The sequence below is a fragment of the Heterodontus francisci genome, chromosome 19 (genome assembly GCF_036365525.1).
Source record: "Heterodontus francisci isolate sHetFra1 chromosome 19, sHetFra1.hap1, whole genome shotgun sequence".
NCBI classification, from domain to species: domain Eukaryota; kingdom Metazoa; phylum Chordata; class Chondrichthyes; order Heterodontiformes; family Heterodontidae; genus Heterodontus; species Heterodontus francisci.
In genome coordinates, this window is record NC_090389.1 from 1,815,247 (window position 1) to 1,833,151 (window position 17,905).

The 17,905-nt window shown below is 45.5% G+C and overlaps 1 protein-coding gene across 4 annotated transcripts in view; it reads right to left on the reverse strand.

The window, feature by feature from the left end:
* Window positions 1-17,905, reverse strand: part of nr2c2 (nuclear receptor subfamily 2, group C, member 2) — a 542,318-nt gene that overhangs the window by 14,191 nt on the left and 510,222 nt on the right. For 3 of the 4 annotated variants that reach the window (XM_068051311.1, XM_068051312.1, XM_068051310.1), the window contains one exon: window positions 11,246-11,383. In XM_068051311.1, the coding sequence (XP_067907412.1) occupies window positions 11,246-11,383 (138 nt within the window). Of the gene's footprint in view, window positions 1-8,411; window positions 9,568-11,245; window positions 11,384-17,905 lie in introns of those variants that run through there. The other variant, XM_068051313.1, reaches the window with a different exon arrangement.

The window sequence follows — 17,905 nt, forward strand, 5'->3', positions numbered from 1 at the left end:
GTCATATACCCCTCAATATTCAGGACCTAATCCTTGTTATCCTGCAGGCACGTCTCCGTAATGGCTATCAGATCATATTTATTGACTTCAATGTGCACTATCAGTTTGTCAACTTTGTTATGAATGCTACTTGCATTCAGATACAAAGCCTTTAGTTTCATCTTTTTGTTATCTTTGTAACATCTAGCCTTGACTGTTGGCGTGGTCTTAAATTTTTTTCTCTCTGTCCCTTCCTACGATTCTTTGATCTTCATTTCCCATATTACTATTCTGCTCTCCTGCCTTGACTCTAACCCTTGATTTGCTACATTTACCCAAGCTTGTTCTTCTCCCCCCTTGTTTATTTTAAAGCCCTCTCTACATCCCTAATTATACGGTTTGCTAGAAAACTGGTCCCAGCATGATTCAGGTGCAGACCGTCTCAATGTACAGCCCCTACTTTTCCCAGTACTGGTGCCAGTGCCCCACGGGTTTGTAAATAGAGGAATAGAATATAAAAGCAAAGCGATTATGCGAGAACTTTATAAATCACTGGCTCGGCCTCAGCTGGAGTACTGTGAACAATTCTGGAGTGACTCCAGCTTATGATCACACGATTACATCCTGGTACTTAGCTCATTAGTATACTGAGATCTTGAAGGGACATCACTCTTCAGGCGATCATACAACAGGTAGCATCACTATTGAACAAGCTGGCCAGGGCCTGAAGGACATATCTGCTAGACTGGGCCTGCGGCAGGTGGTGTGAGAATTAACAGTAGGAAATAACCAATTTGACCTGTTTCTCATTAAGTTACATGACTATCTATGTTAGCACTGAGCTCTCTGTCAGACGTGCCTAGCCCTGATAGCAGTGGGAGGAGTGATTATTTTAAAGTGTTGGAAGATGCCTGTGCATGGGTTCTTTCAACGTGGGGTGGCCGTTGCACACTGGTCTGAGCGAAGCAAGGTCTTTATCCAATGGCAGGGGTGGCTGAGACGATTGGAGACCAGGCTCCGCTATACGGACAGGGACTAATAGATACACATAGCCAGCAAGTCCAGCTGGCGAGCACGGATGCAGGCCATGTGAACCTGGGTCAGGGTATTCTTGAAGGAGTCACTGAAAACCTGCTCCAAGGGCTTCCCAGGACCCCTCATGGAGATGACAGGAATAGGCTGATGCAGAAAAAACAGTATTTTTTTTTTATTTCCAAAATATACTTTATTCATAAAAATCTGTAAAAAATACATCACCAAACAGTTTCAAACAGCACCAAAAAGTACAAACATTGCAAGGGAGATCAGTTTCCTTCAATACAATCATGAGTTGCCTCACAACCCTTCCATTTCATTTGTCATGCCATTAACATTTTTACATTTTACAGTAAATGAAAATTTTCCCGATACAGTTCGAGGGGTATCCCATGGATCCAGCCCCTCCATTCAGCTTGGTGGGGGGACCTTACACTGTGGTCTTTCCCCATTGAGGCTTTGCTGCGGCTGCCCAAGCTTTAGTGCGTCCCTCAGCACGTAGTCCTGGACCTTGGAATGTGCCAGTCTGCAACATTCGGTGGTGGACAACTCTTTGCGCTGGAAGACCAGCATGTTTCGGGCAGACCAAAGGGCGTCTTTCACCGAGTTGATAGTCCTCAAGCAGCAGTTGATGTTTGTCTCGGTGTGTGTCCCTGGGAACAGCCCGTAGAGCACAGACTCCTGTGTTACAGAGCTGCTTGGGATGAACCTCGACAAAAACCACTGCATCTCTTTCCACACCTGCTTTGCAAAGACACATTCCAGGAGGAGGTGGGCAACCGTCTGTACCCCACCACAGCCACCGCGGGGGCATTGTGCGGAGGGGGCAAGACTTCGGGCGTGCATGAAGGATCTGACGGGGAGGGCTCTTCTCACCACCAGCCAAGCTACATCTTGGTGCTTGTTTGAAAGTTCTGCTGATGAGGCATTGCGCCAAATGACTTTGGCGGTCTGCTTGGGGAACCATCCGACAGGATCCACCGTCTCCTTTTCCCGTAGGGCCTTGAGGACATTCCGTGCAGACCACTCACTGCCTGATGGATCGGTGGTCAAAGGTGTTTGCCCGCAGAAACTGCTCCACGAAGGATAGGTGGTACGGCGCGGTCCAACTGCATGGAGCGTTCCGCGGCAATGTGACCAGGCCCATCCTTCGCAACACCGGGGACAGATAGAACCTCAGCACGTAGTGACACTTGGGAATTTGCGTACTGGGGATCTACACACAGCTTGATGCAGCTGCACACGAAGGTGGTCATCAGGATGAAGGCGACGTTGGGTACATTTTTCCCGCCCTTATCCAGAGGTTTGAACATCATGTCCCTCCAGACCCGGTCCATTTTGGATCCCCAGATGAAGTGGAAAATGTCTCGGGTGACCGTCACAGCGCAGGAGTGGGGTATGGGCCAGACCTGCGCCACGTACAGCAACAACGTGAGCGCCTCGCACCTGATGACCAGGTTCTTACCCACAATGGAGAGAGATCGCTGCCTCCACATGCTCAGCTTTTGTTGTACCTTGGCTATTCACTCCTCCCAGATTTTGGTGCACACCCCGGCCCTTCCGAACCATATCCCCAGCACCTTCAGGTAATCTGACCCGACGGTGAAGGGGACAAAGGATCGGTCAGCCTAGTTCCCAAAGAACATGGCCTCGCTCTTGCCGTGGTTAACTTTGGCTCACGAGGCCAGTTCGAACTGGTCGCAGATGCTCATCAGTCTGCGCACGGACAGCGGATCCGAGCAGAAGACGGCGACGTCATCCATGTACAGGGAGGTTTTAACCTGAGTGCCTCCACTGCCTGGGATTGTCACCCCTCTTATGTTCGCATCCTTCCTAATAGACTCAGCAAAGGGTTCAATACAGCAAACAAACAAGACCGGGGAGAGAGGACAGCCCTGTCTGACTCCAGATTGGATCAGGAAACTTTCCGATTCCCACCCATTGATTGAGACTGCGCTACTGATGTTTGCATAGAGCAGTTTGATCCAATTGCAGATTCCCTCCCCAAACCCCATTTTGGAAAGCACGACCATCATGTAGGTGTGCGATATCCTGTCAAAAGCCTTCTCCTGGTCCAGGCTGATGAGGCAGGTGTCCATCCTCCTGTCCCGTACATAGGCGATCGTATCCCTGAGTAACGCCAGACTATCAGAGATCTTCCTGCCGGGTACAGTGCAGGTCTGATCAGGGTGAATCACCAACTCCAGAGCAGACTTGACTCGACTGGCTATGACTTTGGACAGAATCTTGTAGTCAACATTAAGCAGTGAGATGGGCCGCCAATTTCTGATTTCTGCCCTCTCCCCCTTCTGCTTGCAGATGAGGGTGATGATGCCTTTCCTCATGGATTCTGACATGCTGCCGGCCAGGAGCATACTCTTGTATACTTCCAGCAGGTCCGGGCCGACCCAGTCCCATAGGGCCGAGTACAACTCAACTGGTAAGCCGTCGCTTCCGGGAGTTTTACTCGTCTCGAAGGACTCGATGGCCTTTGTCAGCTGGTCCAGAGTTAGCGGCTTGTCCAGTCTCTCCCTCGTGCTGTCATCTAAGACCTCTGTGATAGATGACAGGAAGGACTGGGAGGCTCTGCTGTCTGTGGGCTTCGCGTCATACAGCCCAGCATAAAAGGATTTGCTGATCCTTAGTATGTTGGACTGCGAAGACGTTACCGAGCCATCCTCTTTCTTCAGGCTGCTGATAACAGAGCTCTCTGTGTGTACCTTTTGGAAGAAGTAACGCGAGCACGTCTCATCCTGCTCGATGGAGAGGACGCTGGACCAGAAGATGATCTTGGGCTTTGCGTCATACAGCCCAGCGTAAAAGGATTTGCTGATCCTTAGTATGTCGGACTGCGAAGCAACCAGTATAACCAGTGACCAGTCACAGGCTCAGCAGGAGAATGAAGTCTCTCAATCACAGCAGTGGTGGGGGAAGGGCAGTAAACTGATCAAAGTTACTTTAAATATCACAACAGAGCAGCAATACAGAGACAAAGTTGGGTCTTATGTTATAACCAGCGTAGTCCAGAGCCTGAGGGAGCGAGGGAGTGTGTGAGTGTCAGGGGAGATCAGAAACCCCTCTGTCAACTGTGGAAAAGATCTGGGAAAATCTGGATCTGGATCTTCTTCGTAACTTAGCTTCAAATTTCTGCACTTATCATAACATCAAGAAGATTACACTGGTTATAATGTAAGACCCAACTTTGTCTCTGTATTGCTGCTCTGTTGTGATATTTAAAGTAACTTTGATCAGTTTACTGTCCTTCCCCCACCACTGCTGTGATTGAGAGACTTCATTCTCCTGATGAGCCTGTGACTGGCCACTGGTTATACTGGTTTTTCTGCATCTGCCTATTCCTGCTAGCTCCATGAGGGGTCCTGGGAAGACCTTGTCACAGGAGCCCTTGGAGCAGGCTTTCAGCTACCCCTTCAAGAACATCCTGAAGCAGATCCACACGGCCTGCAGCCAGGCTTGCCTGCTGGACATGCTGGCCACGTGTATGTATTAGTCTAATATAAAAGCAAAATACTACAGATGCTGGAAATCTGAAATAAAAACAGGAAATGTTGGAAATACTCAGCAGGTCTGGCAGCATCTGTGCAGAGAGAAGCAGAGTTATACATATATGTATGTATTAGTCCCTGTCCGTGTAGCGGAGCCTGGTCTCCAATCGTCTCAGCCATCCCTGCCATTGGACAAAGACCTTGCTTCACTCGGACCATGTGGTAGTTGGTATGCAATGGCCACCCCACGTTGAAAGAACTCAGGCACAGGCATCTTCCACCCCCTCAAAATTAACTTTGGGACCTCAACTTTGGGAATATCAGGACGCTCATGGTCAACCCCAGCAGCAACAGACCTGAACGTCGCACTGCTATCATAGCCTGAGAACTCCGCTGCTACAACATTGATATCGCTGCCTTGAGTGAGTCACGGTGGGCAGGAGAAGGCCAGCTCAAGTAACAAGGTAGTGGATATACCTTCTTCTGGAAAGGTAAACCAGAAGAAGGGCACTGACTCCACGGGGTTAACTTTGGCATAAAAAATGAACTAGCTGATTAAACAATCATCTCATGACCTACCAGCTCACCCTAACCCAGAAACAGCAAGCCACAGTCATTAGCACGTACGCCCCAACCCTAGAAGCAACAGATGAGGCCAAAGAGGAATTCTACTCCAGCCTTGATCGCTTTCTGTCCCGTGTTCCTGAGGAAGACAAGCTGATCCTCCTCAGAGGCATCAATGCCAGAGTTGGGAGGGACAGAAACCTTTGGAAAGGTTTGATTGGCAAAGAAGTTGTTGGAAGGGCCAACTCTAATGGAGTCCTTCTTCTGATGAAATGCCTTGAACATGGTCTGATCATAACGAACACCCTATTTTGTCAGAGAGGCAAATACAAGACCCCATGGCAGCACCCTCGCTCCAGGCATTGGCATTTGCTTGACTATATCATCTTCCGAGTGAAGGACCCCAAGGGTGTTCATATCACCTGTGCCATGATAGCAGCCAATGACTACTGGACCGACTATCGCCTAATCTGAGCTACTATCTCCATAAACACAGTCCACAAACAGCAGCAGCAGCAGAAGAACTGCCGCAGGAAAATCAATGTTGATGGTATCAAGGATTCTGCAAGGAAAGATCTACTCAGGCAGCGTCTTACAAGCAACTTGGCGACGCTCAATGATCAGGAACCACAGAATGTTCACAATGCCTGGTCTGCCCTCAAAGCTACCGTCATCAGCACTTACAAAGATACTCTTGATTTCTCGACCAGGAAACATCAAGACTGGTTTGATGACAACAACCAGGAGATCCAGGAGCTACTAGATCGCCAGCACAAAGCGTTCCTCAACTGGAAGCATCACCAGAATCCGATAGAAAAAAAGCAGGTATACAGACAATTGAAGGCCGAGGTCCAATAAAAAACCCATGACCTAAAGAACAGCTGGTGGGCTGAAAGAGCACAGGCAGTTCAGCAACTCGCTGACAACCACAACATGCGTGAATTCCTCAGCCCAGTCAAGACCATTTACGGTCCAAGTACCCAAGGACCTCCCCCACTGAGAGCAAAGAATGGAGTGGCACTGATCAAGGACAGAGAGGCAGTCAGCGCTCGTTGGAAGGGCCACTTTGAAGATCTTCTCAGTCGTGACTCAGTCCTTGATGCGAGCGCCCTCGACCATATCCCACAACATGCTACCCGCCACGACCTCAGCACAACCTCAGTCCGACATGAGATCGAAAAGGCCATTCAACAGCTAAAAAACAATAAGGCCGCCGGTGTAGACGGGATTCCCGCCAAAATTCTAAAATACGGTGGAGAGGCATTCTTGACACAAATACATGGTCTCATCTCCCTTATCTGGAAGGAGGAGAGCATGCCAGGGGATCTCAGAGACACTGTAATTGTGACCATCTTCAAAAAAGGCAACAAGACCGACTGCAGTAAGTACAGAGGGGTATCCCTGCTGTCCACCACAGGGAAGGTCATCGCAAGAGTCCTTCTTAACCGCCTCCTCCCCGTGGCTGAAGAGCTACTACTGGAATCACAATGAGGATTCCGTCCATTGAGAGGCACAGTGGACATGATCTTCACAGCAAGACAACTCCAAGAAAAATGTAGGAAGCAACAGCAATCTTTATACATGGCCTTCTCTGATCTCACAAAAGTCTTCGACTCCATCAACCGGGATGGATCCTCCTCAAATTTGGCTGTCCGGAGAAATTTGTCACCATCCTCCGCCTGCTGCACGACACTGGCCCAATCCGAGTGTAAACTGGGATAAAGCAAGGCTGTGTCATCGCACCAACGCTCTTTTCCATCTTCCTTGTCGCAACACTCCACCTCATCTCCTTGAAGCTCCCTGTGAGAGTAGGTTTACTCAACAGGATGAGCGGGAAACTATTTAACCTACATCGCCTCCAATCCAGAACCAAGGCAACGCCACCTCTGTCACTGAGCTGCAGAATGCTGCTGATGCTTGCGTATGCGCACACTCAGAGGCCGAGCTTCAAACCCTTGACGATGCATTCTCGGAGCTGTATGAAAGAATGAGCCTTAAGCTAAACATCCGGAAGACAAAGGTCCTCTACCAGCCTGCTCCCGCAGCGCAATGCTACCCCCAACTATCAAGATCCATAGTGAACCACTGGACAATGTGGATCACTTCTCATACCTTGACAGCTTCCTCTCAGCAAAGGCAGTCATAGACGATGAAACTCAACATTTCCTCCAGTGTGCCAGTGCAGCCTTCAGTCATCTGAGGAAAAGTGTTTGATGACAAAGACCTCAAACTTAGCACCAAGCTCATGGTCTACAGGGCTGCAGTGTTACCTGTCCCCTTGTATGTGTCAGAAACATGGACACTGTACAGTAGACATTTCAAAGCCCTGGAGAGACATCACCAGCGGTGCCTCAGCAAGATCCTGCAAATTCAGTGGCTGCAATATCAGTGTCCTCTCTCAGGCCAACATCCCGAGTATCAAGACACTGGTCATGGCTAGTCAGTTACATTGGGTGGGCCACATCGTCCACATGCCTGATGCAAAACTCCCAAAACAAGCTTTCTACTCCATGCTTTGCCAAGGCAAGAGGCTACCAAGAAGGCAAAGGAAATGCTACATGGTGTCCTTAAAGCCTCATTGAAAAAATGTGACATCTCCACCGATTCGTGGGAATCCCTTGCCCAAGACCGCACAAAATGGAAAACTATAGACCATAGAAAAATTACAGCACAGCAGGAGGCCATTCAGCCCGTCGTGTCCATGCCGGCCGGAAAAACTAGCCGCCAAATCTAATCTGACTTTCCAGCACCTGGTCCATTGCCTTGCTGGTTAGAGCACTTCAGGTGCATGTCCAGGTACCTTTTAAATGAGTTGAGGGCTTCTACCTCCACCACCAAGAAGAAGCATCCATGATGGTGCCAGCCAGTTCAACATACCCAGGCAGTGACCAAGTGCAAACAGCAGAAGGAACTTTCAGAATTTTGAGCATCCCATTCATTTGCCTCAGCAAACACCACCTGCTCCAACTGTGGCAGAGTGTGCGGATCCAGAATTGGACTATTCAGTCACCTAAAGACCCAGGACCCTGGAGTGGAAGAAAGTCATCCTCATTCCCGAGGGACTGCCTAAGAAGAAGAAGGATAGGAATAATCCACTTGAAGTATGGTACTGTCAACTGTGTTAAATGGATCAAATGAAGGACGGATCGAATAGCTCATCATCCATGGGACCTGTGGACTATTGAAACACAATTGTATACCAGCCCATTCAAAGGACATGGCAATTCCTTGTTGCAACAACAGCAATTCTTGTATTTGTATAACACCTTTAATATAATAAAACGTCCCAAGGAGCTTCACAGAAGCGTTATAAAACAAAATTTTACACCGATCCACAAAAGGCAATAATTAGTAAATAAATAAAGGAAGTTATGCTGAACCTTTATAAAACTCTGGTTTGGCCACAACTAGAGCATGGCGTCCAGTTCTGGTCACCACACTTTAGGAAGGATGGGGTCCTTGAGAGGGTGCAGAGGAGATTTACCAGAATGGTTCCAGGGATAAGGAATTTTAGCTACAAGGTTAGGTTGGAGAAGCTGGGGTTGCTCTCCTTGGAGCAAAGAAGATTGAGGGGAGATGTGATAGAGCTGTGCAAAATTATGACAAGTTTAGGCAAGGTAGACAAAAAATAAAGCCTTTCCCATTAGCTGATGGTGCAAGGACAAGGGGACACAGATTTATGTTTTGGGTAAGAGATGCAGGGGGAATATGAGGATGAAATTTTTTAAACAGTGAGTGGTAATAACCTGGAACTCTCTGCCTACGAGGGTGGTGGAAGCAGAGATGATCAATGATTTCAGAAGGAAATTGGATGGACACTTGAAGGAATTAACCTTGCAGGACTATAGGGAAAGAGCATGGGAATGAGATTGACTGGATTGCTCTGTGGAGAACAAGTACAGATCCATTGGGCTGAATGGTCTCCTTCTGTGCAGTAATGAATCTATAATTAGGTCAGAAGACCAAAAGCTTGGTCAAAGAGCATCTTAAATGAGGAAAGTAAGGTAGAGAGGCAGGGAGCTGTCGAAGGGAATTCCAGGGTTTAGGGACTAGGCCACTGAAGGCATGGCCACCAATGGTGGAGTGATTAAAATTGGGTATGCTCAGTAAACTGAGCGCAGATATCTCAGAGGGTTGTGAGAGGACTGGAGGAGATTACAGAGATTGGGAGGGACAAGGCCATGGAGGGATTTGAAAACAAGGGTGAGAATTTTTAATTTGAGGCGTTGGTTGACTGGGAGCCAATGTAGGTCTGAGAGCATAGGGATGAATACAAGTTTTACGTCCCACTGTAAGTAGTACGAGTCATTCTGTAAGTGATTGAGTACCTTACATTAAGAGGTGTGTCCATACTGTGTAATATCTAACTCAACAATAACGTAACTCTCAGGTGAACCGACAGTCCTTTCTTGTGAGTGGAACAGGATATTTGATTCTTTCCCATCTGAGCCCCTCCAATGCTTTTGAAGCCAGACCTAGAAAACACCTGGAGAAGTGAGGCCAGATTCAAATCGTTAAGCTGCTTTATTTCTGAGAAAGTATACCAGGCAAGTTAGAATCAGGCTTACTCCATTCAATCAGGACAGCTTGTATTTAAGTAACAATGCAAAATAGTGCAAATTGCAACACTTTCCCATATCAGTGGATGTCTTGCTTGTCTTAAACAAATTAACTTCTAAATGAACTCTTCCAAATTAACCTTTTCAGTGTGACCTTCAGCAGGGTTACGGGAATAGAGTGGGGCAATTGGACTGACGGGATTGCTCTACAGAAAGCTGGCATGGACTTGATGGGCCGAATGGCCTTCTTCTGTACATGATGATGATGATGATGATGACTCTATGACTCTCTGTTTAAAAATACAACTGTCAATGAGTTTCTGGTCTATATTTTTATTGCTCTTGTGTTCATAGGAGAGGGGAGGGCCTCTGGCCAAGAAACACCACTGAGTGCCTGCGATCAGGGTCTTTTCAACACAATGGCCTAGGTACCGAGAAAGGCCATCTAACTGTTGTCTATGGTCTTTGGGGAAACAATTTCAAGACCATTTTAACCACATATCAATGGTGTCCTTTTATTTTTAAGCTTGTGTGAATGTGCTTTGCTTTAAAAGCTCAACACTTAAATGCATACTCTTCTCCAAATCTTTTCTGTGATCAAAAATGTCAAAATCCTGAAATGTGACAATATCAATCACCTTTCTGGTTTGATGGAGACTGTATAAGGGATAGATAGATTTTTCATAGAATCATACAGCACTGAAACAGGCCCTTCAGCTCACCAAGCCTGTGCCAACCAACAACCACCCATTTATACTAATCCTACATTAATCCCATATCCCCACCTAGCTACACTCGGGGCAATTTACAATAGCCAATTTCATATCAACCTGCAAGTCTTTGGCTGTGAGAGGAAACCAGAGCACCCGGCAAAAACCCACATCTTCACAGGGAAAACTTGCAAACTCCGCACAGACAGTACCCAGGTCGCTGGAGCTGTGAGGCTGCGGTGCTAACCACTGCACCACTGTGCCGGATGTAACAGAAATAGCACCAGACATAGCTTAGAATGAAATACCAATCTAGATTTGGACACTAAACAACACAAGAGTTAAACAATCTACGGATCAGAGAAAAACTATGGATAAAAACACGTTAGGAACATAGGAACAAGAGGAGCAGACCATGAAGGTGAGAGAAGGGTGGAAATTGGAAACAAATTTGATGAAGTTTTCCAGTTCGGGGTGACAGCAGCGAGCGGCACCAATACAGTCTTCAATGTACCGGAAAAACAGGTGAGGGATGATTAGGACTGGAACAAGCAATGTTCCACATATCCCACAAAAGGGCAGGCATAGCTCCGACCCATGTGGGTACCCTTAGCAACACATTTTATTTGCAGGAAGTGTGTGGAGTTAAAGGAGAAGTTGTTCAATGTGAGAACAAGTTCAGGAAGGTGGAGGAGGGTGGTGGTGGAAGGAGACTGGTTGGGCTTCCATTCAAGGAAGAAGCGGAGAGCTCTCAGACCGTCCTGGTGGGGAATGGAGGTGTAGAGAGATTGGACGCCCATGGTGAAGAGGAGTCAAGAAATTGGAAACTTTTAAAGTGACTAAGTCACTACTGTCCATTCCTTACTTTGAAGGTCTATTAAGTCAGAAGCCTTACCAGGACTGAAGAGAACAATAGCCTTGAGGTAAGCGTACTCGAATCTGTCGATGCCCAGCCTGGCCATGTTGTTACAGAACTCCTGCAGCTTCCAGATGTGTTCCATTACTACTTTCACTCTGTCTGCAGAAAGCTTGTCTGTCAAAAGAGAATGAGCTATCAGGACTAAGTTCAGATATCTAATAGTTTGTCATTACTGTAAGATCTGTTTTAATTTGGCAAAGGTGAACATGTATTTAATTAGAGAAGTATCCTGAATCTGTTTGATCTCTATGCTAAAGGAGAGGTCCAAAGGGGAGGTATGTGCTGTTTTGGGATTGTGCTATCAATTATCAGTCTTGCAATACAAGAACGTGGCTCCCATATGGCTGTAGTGAATCATAAAAATTTATGACACAGAATGAGTCCATTCAGCCCATTGTGTCCAGGCTAGCTGAAAAGAGCTATCCAGCCTGATCCCACTTTCCAGCTCTTGATCTGTAGCCCTATAGGTTACAGCACTTCAAGTGCATATCCAAGTATTTTTTAAATGCAATGAGGGTTTTTGTCTCTACCTCCTTTTCATCTCTACCTCCACCTTCAGGAACCCTCACACCATTTAAGAAATATTTAGATAAGCATTTGAAATGCCTTAGCATACAAGGCTACGGGCCAAGTGTTGGAAAATGGGATTAGAATAGATAGGCACTTGTGGCTGGCACAGACATGATGGGCCGAAGGGACTGCTTCTGTGCTGTATAACTATGGCTCTGTCTTCTAGGTAAAAAAAATCTCACCTCAATTTTCCTCTTATGTTTTACAAACTATTTTAAATCTCTGCCCACTGGTTTATTGACCTCTCTGCTAAGGGAAATAGGTCCTTCCTATCCACTCTGTCTAGGCCCTTCATAATTTTATACACCTCAATTAAATCTCCCCTCAGCCTTCAGTGTTCCAAAGAAAATAACCCCAGTGTTATGAACCTTGGACCTTGTAACATGATTATGTCTTAAAGATAATGATGGAGACCAGAAAGTCAGCTGACCTCACCTCCACTCTACGGAAGATAACCAGGACAACGGAGAGAATAGATCAAAGACTGCCTTCTGAAGAACAAAGACGACAGCACTAACACCTGAAGAACATGGGTTTCGCCCTCCCAGACTTTTGGATGGTAAAACAAGGAGTCAGCCATTCAGAACATGCAAACGGACCAAACAGGTGTTAACACCTGGGGACAATGGAAAGGCCGAGAAGCTTTGTGGAACTCAGACTATTGGTCCCTGCATTTTGGAGCAGAACAATAAACTATTGAATTCTAAGTCCGGATAAATTTAACAGACTTTCTGGAGAAAATCAGGATGTAAGGAAGGAACCATCAGGCTTTGGCCTCAAACAGGCTGTAAGAATAGAACCCATTGGGGTGCAGCCTGAAGGCAAGCTGTAAGGGAAGTCACCCACCAGCGGCAGCTGGAGAGAGAGAGAGAGTGAGAGAGAGAGAAGTAACGCCTGCTCTCTGAAGATATACAGCAATAGGCTATGGAGACTTGAACCTGTTTTGAGAGTCAAAGCTTGTGGAAGAGTAAAAGGCCCATAGAATCAACGGAAATCACATTATCCACGGATGTCCAGGTTGGAAGTGCTCGGAGAAGTGAGTGAAGAGAATATTGATTTTTGAAACGTCTGGGAGATCCAATCCATTGCAACGGGGAGGAATTTGGGACTTTTACCCACACGGGATTTCATCGTCAAAAAGGACAGCGTAACGTATAAGTGTGGTTTGAGATTTTCAAGTGTTGAGTAAGTAAAGGAAATACATTGATTTGTAATTCAGGGTATCAGCTACTTACAAATACTATTTAGTTAATTGGGGATTCTTTTAGTCTAGTTGTAATAAAAATCTTAAAATGTGAAATCTTGTGTAATTCGTTAAATTGGTCTGAGGGTTCATATTTCATATCTTTTCACGTAAATGATTTCTCTGAGGCTGTAACACCTAGTCAATCCAATCTTTCCTCATAGCTAAAGTTTTCCAGTCCTGGCAACATCCGCGTAAATCTCCTCTGTACCCTCTTGAGTGCAATCACTTCCTTCCTGTAATGTGGTGACCAGAACTGTATGCACCAATCTAGATGCAGTCTAACCAGTCTCTTAAACAGTTCCAGCATAACTTCCCTGCTCTTATATTCTATGCCTCAACTAATAAATTATCTTGTTGGCTTTCTTAACTACCTTCACTACCTTTCCTGCTATCTTCAGGGATCTGTGGACATGCACTCCAAGTCCCTCTACAAGTCTCAGCATTCTACCATTAATTGTGTATTCCCTTGCCTGTTTTCCCTCCCAAAATGCATTACCTCACACTTCTCTTGATTGAATTCCATTTGCCACTGTTGCACTGACCTGACCAGTCCATTAATATCTTCCTGCAGTCTACAGCTTTCTTCCACACTATCAACCACACGGCCAATTTTTGTATAATCTGAAAACTTCTCAATTCTAGGAAGATAAGAACAGGATGAGGCCATTTGGCCCCTCAAGCATATCCCGCCATTCTTTGAGATCATGGCTGATCTGTGATCTAAATCTATATACCGGCCTTTACCCTATATCCCTAATACCTGTGGATGACAAAAATCTATCAATCGCAGTTTAAAAATTAACAATTGATCTAGAACCAACTGCCATTTGTGGGAGAGTTCTAAACTTCTACCACTCTTTGTGTGCAAATGTGTTTCCTAATTTCACTCCAGAATGGTCTGTCTAATTAATTAAAGACTATGCCCCCTAGTCTTAGACCAGAGAAAATGATTTCTCTCTGTCTATGTTATTTATTCCCCTTAATATCTTGAAAACTTGGATCAAATCACCCTAACCTTCTAAATGCCATGAATACAAGTTTGTGCAATCTCTCCCCATTATTTAACCCTTGGAGTCCAAGTATTATTCTGGTAAATCCACACTGTACTCCCTCTCAAGTCAATATATCCTTCCTAAGCTGTGGTACCCAGAACTGCTCACAGTAACTCCAGGTGTGGTCTATCCAGGGCTAAAGCATGACTTCTAATCCCTTGTATTCTAGTCCTCTAGATATAAAGGCCAGCATTCCATTAGTCTTTTTGATTCTTTTCTGTGCCTGGTCATGGCATATTAATGATGTGTGTACCTGGTCCAAGACCACCCCAAGTCTCTTTGGACCTCTACTGTTTCTAGCTTTTCATCATTTAGAACGTACCCTGTTCTATCCTTTCTAGGTCCCAAGTGGATGACCACACATTTGTCACCATTAACTACATTAATATCCATTTGCTATAGTTTTGCCCATTTATGTAATCTACCAGTATATCTTTGCAATTTTATGGTTCCATCTCCATAGTTTATACTGCCACCTATCTTTGTGTCATTGGGAAATTTGGATACGTGGCTTTCCATCCCAATCACTATGTTGTTAATAAGTCCGGTGAGCAGTTGAGGCCCCAGCACAGATTCTTGCAGGACACCACTGGTCACATCCTGCCAATTAGAGTACCTGCTCATTATCCCTATTCTCTACCTTCTGTCGCTCAATCAATTTCCTACCACGTCAACAACTTGCCTTCAATTCCATGAGCTTCAACTTAAGCTAATAGTCTCTTATGAGGGACGATATCAAATGCCTTCTGGAACTCCATATAAATAACATCCTTAGACATTCCCCTATGCACTACTTCAGTCTGCTCTTCAAAAAAGTCAGTTTCCTCAGACGTGACCTACCCATTACAAATCCATGCTGGCTCACTGATCAGCTGAAAATTATCAAGGTGTTCAGTCACCCTATCCTTAAGTATAGACTTTAGTAATTTCCTGACAAAAGATGCGTCTATAATTCCCTGGTTATCTATCCTCTCTCACCTTTCTTAAATAGAGGAGTGACATACACAATTTTCCAATCTAAAGGAACGGTTCCTGAATCAAGAGAACTTTGGAAAATTACAGTTGGGGCATCTGTAATGTCCTCACCTTCTTCCTTTAAACCCTGGGATGGAAACCATCTGGTTCTGGGGATCTGTCACTCTTGAGTACCATTATCTTCTCCATTGTTATCTTGCTTATGTTATCTTGCTGACTTTTTCCTCTACTCCAAACACTGACACAAAGTAATTACTCAACATATCTGCCATTTCCTTATTTTCATTGACAACATCACTGTTATCAGTTTTCAAGGGGTCCACATTGCTCCTGACCACCCTTTTTTTCTAATTTAATTGTAAAAACCTTTTTGTTGATTTTGATATCCTTTGCAAGTTTCTTTTCATAGTCCCTTTTTGCAGCTCTTAGTATCTGTTATGTCACCCTTTGCTGTTCAAAAAACAAAGAACAGTACAGCACAGGAACAGGTCATTCGGCCCTCCAAGCCTGCGCCGACCATCAAGCACCCATCCAATCTAATCCCATTTTCCAGCACTTGGCCCGTAGCCTTGTATGCTATGGCGTTTCAAGTGCTCATCTAAATACTTCTTAAATGCTGTGAGGGTTCCTGCCTCTACCACCCCTTCAGGCAGTGTGTTCCAAATTCCAACCACCCTCTGGGTGAAAATCTTTTTCCTCAATTCTCCTCTAAACCTCCTGCCCCTTACCTTCAATCTATGCCCCCTGGTTATTGACCCCTCCGCTAAGGGAAAAAGTTTCTTCCTATCTATCCCATCAATGCCCCTCATAATATTGCATACCTGAATCATGTCCTCCCCTCAGCTTTCTCTGCTCCAAGTAAAACAACCCCAGCCTATCCAGCCTCTCTTCATAACTGAAATGCTCCAGCCCAGGCAACATCCTGGTGAATCTCCTCTGCACCCTCTCCAGTGCAATCACATCCTTCCTATCGTGTGGTGACCAGACTGTACACAATACTCCAGCTGTGGCCTAACCAGCATTTTATACAGCTCTAACATAACCTCCCTGCTCTTATATTCTATGCCTCAGCTAATAAAGCCAAGTATCCCGTATGCCTTCCTAACCACCTTATCTACCTTTGCTGCTGCCTTCAGTACTCTATGGACAAGCACCCCAAGGTCCCTCTGACCCTCTGTACTTCCTAGGGTCCGACCATCCATTGTATATTCCATTGACTTGTTAGTATTCCCAAAGTGCATCACCTCACACTTCATCTGCCTTTGCTCTGCCCAACTTACCAGCCCATTTATATCATCCTGTAGTCTAAGGCTTTCCTCCTCACTATTTACGACACCACCAATTTTCGTGTCATCTGCGAACTTACTGATCATACCTCCTATATTCATGTCTAAGTCATTAATGTACACTACAAACAGTAAGGGTCCCAGCACCAATCCATGCGGTACACCACAGGGCACAGGCCTCCATTCCGCAAAAGCAACCCTCGACCATCACCCTCTGCCTCCTTCCAGTAAGCCAATTTTGGATCCAGTTTACCAAATTACCCTGGATCCCATGGGCTCTTACCTTCTTAACCAATCTCCCATGTGGGACCTTATCAAAAGCCTTACTGAAGTCCATGTAGACTACATCAACTGGTTTACCCTCATCTACACATCTAGTCACCTCCTCGAAAAATTCAATCAAATTTCTTAGACACGATCTCCCCCTGACAAAGCCATACTGACTATCCCTGATTAATCCCTACCTCTCCAAGTGGAGATTAATCCTGTCTCTCAGAACTTTTTCCAATAATTTTCCTACCACTGACGTTCGACTCACAGGCCTATAATTACCTGGTTTATCCCTGCTACCCTTCTTGAATAATGGTACCACATTCGCTCTCCTCCAGTCCTCTGGTACCTCTCCTGTGGTCAGAGACGATTTGAAAATTTGTGTCAGAGCCCCTGCTACCTCCTCCCTTGCCTCACATAGCAGCCTGGGATACATGCCATCTAGGCCTGGGGATATATCCGCCTTTAAGCCCGCTCATACTTCCTAATTTATAATGTTAATTTGATCAAGTGTATCACAATTCCCCTCCCTGATCACTACACCTACATCATCCCTCTCCATAGTGAACACAGATGAAAAGTAATCATTCAAAACCTCACCTATGTCCTCCAGCTCCACACACAGATTGCCTCTTTGATCCCTAATGGGCCCCACGTTTTCCCTGGTTATCCTCTTCCCGTAACATACTTATAAAACGCCTTGGGATTTTCCTTTATCTTGTCTGCCAGTGATTTTTCATGCTCCCTCTTCATTCTCCTAATTACTTTTTTAAGTACTCCCCTACACTTTCTATACGTTTTCCTGTATTTTCTCTTCTTACTACTTTATAATGAAATGCTCCCCTTAATGTTGCATTTCATTCAGCCGGATGTGGAGGTGTGACGGAAACCACACCTGCCAAATGGAAATATATTAATTTCGTCACATGGAACACTATTTTGAACTGTTACTGGACATTGAACAAACTGATTTAAAAATACCACAGGACTGAATGGCTGAAAACATGGCTGCATATTTGCATTCTGAGAGACAGTTGCCCAGAGACTATGGAAATACTCCCTGATTCAATTAGCCAGATGGGTTTTGTCAATAGTGATGATGAAGAGACATTGAAAGCCATTGAATGCGTAACAGCCAGCATTCCACACACCCCCACTGAGTGTGTCTGGTAAGCTTGGAAGAATTAACAAACTTCGCAGGTTTGAAACTTTTGTTTCAAACAAAAAGCTAGTCACA